The 8,565-nt window shown below is 31.6% G+C and overlaps 1 protein-coding gene across 1 annotated transcript in view; it reads left to right on the forward strand.

The window, feature by feature from the left end:
* The first annotated feature begins 2,049 nt into the window (after nucleotides 1-2,049).
* Nucleotides 2,050-8,565, forward strand: part of LOC144467623 (uncharacterized) — a 58,045-nt gene continuing 51,529 nt past the window's right edge. Inside the window, exon 1 of the mRNA XM_078176513.1 lies at nucleotides 2,050-2,329. Coding sequence (XP_078032639.1) covers nucleotides 2,050-2,329 — 280 coding nt within the window. The remainder of the gene's footprint in view (nucleotides 2,330-8,565) is intronic.

Below are 8,565 nucleotides of genomic sequence, written 5' to 3' on the forward strand. Positions count from 1 at the left end.
TTTGATGAAATATATGTATTATTTTAATTTGATTCAATAGTAAATTAAAAATATAAAATAAATTTGTAAAATATAATTTTTTGTTTACTAAGGATTCGTTCTCCTATCTTGCGAGGAATATAGCTCTACATAGCACTACATCTCTTACCAGCTACATCAAATTACGTATCAATTTGTCAATTCATTCGTAATACTATTATGAAAGTACATTAGAAACTGTAAATGATTAAATTTTTATTTGCACGTGATTTCCTGTTTGCGTAAATTGTATGCCTTTTTTTAGTCGCATTGATGTTTGAAAGTCAAGTCGAGCCTTTCGAGCCACTCGACGCTCGGCACGCTTGACAACGGTAACAATTATTATTATAATTATTCGAAGCCTTCCAATAAAAGTGAAAGATAAAAGATAAAAATTTTATTCAACGCCATAAATAAATACGCTACGAATAAAAAAATTATTTATATTCGTCGGATAAATTTTCGTCGAATGCAATTATTTGCATTCCGAAGCCGAACGTTCGAGTAACGAATAACATATTTCATTTATTATTCGTAATTCAGAATTTTTATTTAGATAAACATTTTGCCTATTTCTGTTCACAGAGCGACCCTATCTGAGAGGGTAACACAACCCAATCCGCAACCCGGTTATTACAGGAATATTACAATAGCCAGTTATACTATTCAACACGAATTTTGTCTTTCAATAACCATTGAGTAATTTTTATAGAGGTCCTCTTCCCAAACACATAAAAACAAAGAACTTTCGACAAACAAAAAAAAAGTATAAAAAAAGTGTTAGGTAGTTTCAATTTATTTCAAATAATAGAAGAGAGTTGCTCGGATACAGTGGCATACACTTTATTCATTGTTTTTGATCATAATTAACTACTGTCAAAATGTAAAAATCGCTGACGTGCGTAGTTTCTCAGCAATATTTTTGTATCTTCGCGAAAAGTTCTTTGTCCAGCAAGAAAGTTTTACCCTAGATCAAATTCTGTAGATATTTCTGAAGAAGAAACTGTCCGGTATGAATGTCAAAACAATTTACATTTCGAGAAGGCCGATAAAATATTCGTTGGCAACGCGTGTACGACGTTTTTCAGCCATGTGGTCCGCTGCTCATCGCGACATGCGTGTCAATATTCTAGACTCTGGAATTCAGGATAGTAGTATGAAAACACGTAGGAACATAATACACGCATCTTTTGGTTTGGGTTTTCTCTTAAATTCATTTCCAACTAAGAAAGGTTTATTTTGTGTTATTAAAATTCTAATCAAAAATCAAACGATGGGCCTCTTCAATTTCGGCGCGAGGGACAAGGGGGCTTGGTCGCCCGCTTCAATAAAGTAAACGACGTACGCGGCAAGGGGAACGTTCATCCGATCTATGTATGTACTTGACCAAGTCTTTTGTCCAGCCCATAGCTTAGCCAATAACGACTGAAAAGTAGAAGAGATTAAGTAGAAGCGCTGGTCGATTCCACGTACTCTTCATGTTGATTAGGTATATTCCGTTCGATATTTCGTATATTTTCGTTCCGTATTTAATCTATTATGCTTGTATTAAATACATAAAATCCACACTCTAATTGTGGGTGACCAAAACAGAATTTTCATTATTGATGATGATAGATAACGGATAAGGTGTTAAATTTATTCTAATTGATATTTGTATCTAGAAACATCTTTAATGATATTTATTTAATGATACATTCTTTTTTAATCTTGTTTATACGTATCATTGCTAATGTTTTCTGTGAATATATTTCACATTACTACTATTGTTATAGTTCCCCGTTTCACCGCTAATTATTTTTCTATTTCTAACTGGAGCGCTCCGACGATGTTCACTGACCATACTTGCAAATACACGGTCCGAATGTTATAAGAAGAGCCGTGCAATCAAATCATCAGCGATAGCGGTAAATACCTGGCAGAAGTAACTGTAGCAGTAGGGGCCCGACATGTGCTGTGCCCGCGTTGCTGCTTCGTGATCAGTCGTTCATCGTCTTTCGTGAGTTAAAGATTCTGTGAGAACGGCGGTGGATGCGATCCGCGTTCCTCGGAATTGACCGATACTTTTCGAACATGATTGTGAGGCACTTGTCGGCCACCCTTCTGCAATTCGTTGCTCTTGCGATCATAGTCCATTCAGTGGAATCCCGATGGACAGTTTTTTCGTGGGTGTCGAATAGTGCTTACGCTCTGATTATCTTTCCGGTAAACACGCATCAGTGGTCGTTGCTAGGTTTGAACCTGTGGCCGAGCCAGACTGCGAAGAGACCCTCCGACAGGTTCGATCTCAGCGAAAATCCTATCTCAAGGGGTAAGTCACTCGTACATCACGCCGCTCTTTACAATGATTCGATCTTACAGGTGCTTACAAAAAAATTAGATATTCTAAATTAATTAACTTTCAACCTAAGTATCTTAGTAATTTTTTAAAAACAGTGTCACAGAATTTACGTACAAATCTAATTAATAAATTTATATTGCATTTTGTTAGAAACTGTTTACTGTTCTAAATTTTATTCGAAACATTTTTTATTATGTATTACTGAGTACTCGATACATTGAGTGTATACATATGTTTCGAGTATTACACATCAAAATCTGTTACGGGATATAAATACATTATATAAAAATATGTAACACATATATCAACATAATAAATAAACAGGTACATGTTTGAAAATACTACAGAAACAAGCAATAAATATTTCACTGTAAAAGATTAATAAATAATAAGAAAAAGCAAAAATCAAACCAAGAGCATATTGTTAATAAGATATTAACAAGTATTTAATCTGAAGGCTTTCCGGATGTGTTTTAATTTATTGTTAATATCCACACATAGAAGGTTACACAATTTGTTTAAATCTTTGCAAACTACTTCTGTGCAATCGTTTCAATGGAATTAAGAGTTTTGTAAAACAAAAAACACATCCACTTTTTTGTCATTGAAAGGGAGCATAAACCTATTTCTCAAGATAATCTCGACTTGTCCTCAGCCACGTTTCTAAAATACCAAATTATAAGCGAAAAGATAAATAAACGGAGCAAGACTTGGTATAATAACAATAATAAAATTCATTTTCATTGTTATGCAACATAACACGATACATACTGTAACATTTATTAAAAAAATTTATAAGCCACAGTATTATGTATTAAATTCTTTATAGCGTTTATTTTTTGAAATCATGATATATTTTAATGCGATGACTCATTGAATACTTCAATTTGATTTAAGTATTTAAAAATTTTTTAGTAATTAAAAATTTTTTCTCGATGGTTATTATAAGAAATAAGAAGAATTTTGTTTTCTACCTCGTAATAAAATATTTATACGTTAATGAAATACTATATAATTTGAAAGCTGCGTCAGTCTCCTACATTTTAGTATATTTCATTCTTATATTAATATTCTACAAATAATGTTATCGCCGTTCAAAGTAGAGCACGTAGTGATGCATGAATACTTTTTGCGGATACTGTAGAAATATTTTTCAATAATAAATTATAATTCATCTTAATTTTAATTTGCACAGCTAAGTATAATAAATTGTTAAAGTTTAACACAATAACACTAACCAATTTGACACTAACTATGCTCAAACGGACGCAAGAGCTGAACCTTCGTTTTCAAAGTTTAACCGTAAACTGCCTGTTCACGCAGCACAGAGAATCATGAGCAGCTGCGATCGTCACTTTTTCCGAAGTTTCATCGCTGCAGCCTAAACATTGTATCTCATTCTGTCATGCAGCGAACATCAATCACCTCACATCAACGCACATTTCTAACAATTACTGCAAATTATCACATTGCAAAGACATGCATACGTAGGCATCGACGTGCTGCTCGTAGGTACGTTTATACGTACGCGACTGATTAGTAATATGTAGTTTGAGTTAATTAAAAATTCAATTCCGAAAGTATATTATAAGATATGTAAATGAGATTCAGAAGTATCACTCAATCATAAAATTTCTCGAGAAGTTAAAGTTTCGATCTCCGACACTTATTTCATTAACATCGATTTTTACCAACAATGTTTACAATATTCATACCGTCGACCTATACTGTGTACAGTCATCAGTGGTCCCCGTTATGCCACACATTATACGTATCTGTTAATAAAGACAAAAAAATGTATAATATATTATTATAAGCGATTTCTGACATGGTCGCCGGTTAGGCGGCGTACTGTTTATGTCTCGGAGATAAGAGATCTCTGTTTGGGAGATGAGATGGTTCGTCGAGAGGAGACCTTTTTTCCAAGAGAAAGAGTTAGCGGAAGATCTTTGCCAAAGAAGCAGCCCACCTAATTTCTCACCTTGTGTCTTTTACTTTATCATAAATAATCAACTTTTTTGTATTTGTTAAAAAAATAATTTTTAATTCAGTTTTATTAAAATTTTGTATTAAAAAAATTGTTTAAATATAATTTTACAGACTATATTTTACGTTCTAAATATGTATTTTATATACATATATAAATGAATAAATTCGAGAAATTTTGTTGTAATCACCGCATACAAAAATGACCATAAAAATAAAAACGAATCACAAATGTGTCGTTATGTGTCATGTAGGTTTAAAAAATTACAAAAACTTATTTTTGAAACATTTAATTTATTATGATTGTTAATGTTTTATTTAAAACATCATATAATTGTCAACTTTCTCGCTTCCTTATCTAAGTGTTTCTTTCTGTTGCATACACAAATATGAGCGCGCATACGCATAAATAAAAACGAAAATAATGCATCACTAAACTAACAAGAATAAGTATAAAATAAAAAAGAAATTGGTCTGGATGTCTGATTCTACACACTCCATACTAACCAACTACTAAGAGAACGTCGGCGCAATAATATGTTATAATATTCTATGACAAATATAGTTATTATTGAGGTTTTATTTAAAAATAAAAATATAATTAATACGAGATAATTAAAATGATACAATTTTATTTGTTGTATTAAAAAATTAATTTAAATAACAGTTTTTCTGGACTTTTGCTTTGTAATCTTATTAACAAATTCTTTGTAATCTAACGTATTAACTATGTAACCGTGTGTCACGGTAATAAATATTTTTTAAACTATTTTTACATTAGGAAATCTGAATTCACGTTCATTGACTACTTTATACATATCTTCAAGATTTTATGTTTCCTTTTTCTGATCTTTAAAAATCATCTGATACTTTAAAAAATGGCAGATTTCATCTGGAAACTGTCCTGTATCAATATAATTGTAGTAAATATTCTTCAAATTTTCGATTTTGTAATTTATTTCCCCTTCTTTTAGATTAAAATAGAAAAATATTTAAAAACTTTTCAGTTCATCATTGTAAACTTTTTCCTTTCTCGTATCTCTTGCAGAAGAGTGTCAAATATGAAGTAATGTACATTAGCGGTTCATTCAGTTACATCAAATTGTAATTTTGTTTCTTTCTGTCTACTTTCTTTATAATTTGTATTTCTTGATGGCAAATTTACAGCATTTTTTGTAAGTTCAGAATTGTTCCTCACATCGCTAATAAATTTTGATAAGTAATTAAGTAATTTAGTTCCATTTAATAAATTAGACTTAATATCTTGTAAAGATTTACTTGTTCGATTTATACTTTGTAATAACCTATCATAGGTACCAATACTGTGTGAGATATTCATTTTTTATATGCGTATTAATTTAATTACTAGTAAGTATGGCTATATAGAAATTACTGTAACTCCGGGAAATGAGGGGTTCCTGAGATCATTTGAAATAACTTTTTCCTTAGCGAAAATGCAATCTGCTGCGTTGAACACTGTGAACACTGCTTCGTTTCAGTGCGCGACGAAAGGAGAGGGTTTCGTTTAGGCGGCGCTCGAAGGAATGAACAAGGAGACTGAACTTTCTGAATTTCGTATTAATTTGAAAAATCTCAGAAATGTTATTAATAATAAACTCAACCATTTAGTTGTAAATTCACGCCATAGCTCATACAAAGTATGAAGAATGGCACAGCTTTTGTCTGTGAACGATAGTGATGAACAGAAATTATCGATAGTGATGAACGATTTCCTACTTTAACATATTCCATGCTATGTGTACCACCGATGGTACATGCTTGCATGTTTATTTAATAGGGTGAATAATAGTTTCTAACAAAAGTATAATTAAAGAATTAATTTCCACAACAAGAATGGATCGTAATGAATTTGTTTTATTATTATATACGATTATTAATAATTACAGATAATATAGTAAGTTTTAGTGAAATAACAAATGACTAGAGTGAAGAGTCGAGCAAAAATAGCTTGACATAGAACGATTTAATACGTCTTGTGGAAGGAACCGCGGAATACATACATACTGCACGATAGTGACTTTTTCGACTTAAAAGTTTTCGTTTTCTTACAAGCGAATTTCAACTGTTTTTCATCGATCGCGAAACTGTCGTATACAGATCAGATATGCTATTCATCATACATTGTACAATAACAGGTCCACTGCACTATCCTCCGAACATGACAGGGATATACGTCTTCATAAATGGTTTCAAGTTTTAAATGGTAAAAGTTTCGTATTAATAACATTTTGTACATTCCTCAAGCAAACAAACTCCTTTTGTCTTTTAACGGTGTTCTTTATCAATTCTGTTCGGACACTGAATTATTTAAATTACGATATCATTTATGGACTTCGACGGGTTCACTTATTATTAATTTCTGCACATATCACATAAAAATTTTATATGGCACACATGAGGTATCATACACACCAGAAAACAGCTTTCACGATTAAATGATATGTATAAAAGAAACCTCGGTCACGGAAGGTATTGCCGGACCCTCCTACTTGCCCTCGGTTCGTTAACAGCCTTTTAAAAGAAAACATAAGAAAAAATAGATATGAGATGCACATTTCGACAATTTTGAATTTTCTTTCAGCGGTCCCTTTGCGACGGGAGACTATATTAATTTTTTATATTTTTAATAAACAGCTATATCACGAGTTTCAAATAAGTAGTTGTCGTTGTTAGAAGTTGAGTCGTTCGAACAGTTCGAATGAAAAAATGAAATAGTAGAAATATATAAATTACAGAAATTTTTGTCCGTTCTGCTGGTATTTTTTTTATTTGTTTTGTTTACTATTCTTAGACTAAAGAACGTTTATATTCTTTTACTCTTTATTCTCACAAACTTAATGGAAGATAAAAATATATATCGTGTCATCGAAAACATTAATTTTATTTTTGTATAATTTTTTTAATTTTTTAACTAAAACAGTATTGAAATATAAGCAATATAACAAACAATGTAACAAACTAAAATAGTATTTATAATGACGGTGTTTTTAATGAAATACTGGTATTTCGTAAGCGATTTTCATTTCTTGTCGCCAATGCTATATATTATAAATATAATATATTATCGTTTTATAATCTGTTTTATGTCGGAGGCATTTTTTTGGAATAATTTAACTAAATTTGTTTCTCTGTAAGTAAAAGTTCTATATTGTAATCGGTATTCTTATAACTACAATATGTACAAAATTTACAAATTACCTGTAAGTAAAAGAAACGACAATTAAAGTTAATTATTCGTCTCTCTTTTATCAACTCGTTGTTTATGATTATTAATTAGTTCACTATTTCTCTCCACGTGGCAGCTGCTCAATCTATTGTTCAATCTATTGTTTAATCCCCGGCGAGACATTTAGCGACATATATTGTGCGCGCCAACTTTAAAGGGAGTACATTCTCTTTACATATATATATATAAAGTTTTCAGATTCTTATAATATAACAAACAATGGATTACAAACTATTTGAATTTGCGGATATTTTGTGCTGTTTCTGAGATATGTTAACTTAAAGTTGAAAATTCATAGGCTTCATCTAAAAAGTGATAGACATTCTCTTGCTAACTATATGACACGTATATATACATAAACATACAATAATAATTCGACAAAATTTGATATTGTCATACAAGAATATGTATTTGGATTTGATAGTTTTGTCCCGCATGGCCGCACTATGCGCCGCTACGATTCGAACGACAGATGTCGCAAGCGTGCCGGAAGTGTGGGATTATTCTCAACCGAGCCTACCGCTAGAGAAGCCAGAACGCTGGCGGTGTCCCGTCAATTCGCGATATTTTTTTTAATAGGGATCGGTGAGAAACGTTCGTTTCGAGAGCGTTCATTTCCGATCGGACCACACAAGGAACAGCATGAGTGAGAATATCAGTGCGAGTGACCGACTCTTCAAAGAAAATCGTTTCGTGTAACACGTGCGTCAATTGATTGAATACTAGCAGTCTTCCAAACCTGTAACTGTATATTAAAATATATTAATATTTTTATATTACGGTGTAATAGTATATGAGTATTTTTATAATGAAAATCAGGAGTTCGAAACGGTTATGATATTGGCTTTTGTTCTCGAAACTGTTAGAGAGAACAAAGTTGTACCATGTATCGGTTGCAGTTTTTTTTTCGATTCTAATTTCTTATTATATCTGTATCATTTTATATTCTCTCTCTCTCTCTCTCTCTCTCTCT

This window comes from Augochlora pura, chromosome 3 (assembly GCF_028453695.1).
Source record: "Augochlora pura isolate Apur16 chromosome 3, APUR_v2.2.1, whole genome shotgun sequence".
Taxonomy (NCBI): domain Eukaryota; kingdom Metazoa; phylum Arthropoda; class Insecta; order Hymenoptera; family Halictidae; genus Augochlora; species Augochlora pura.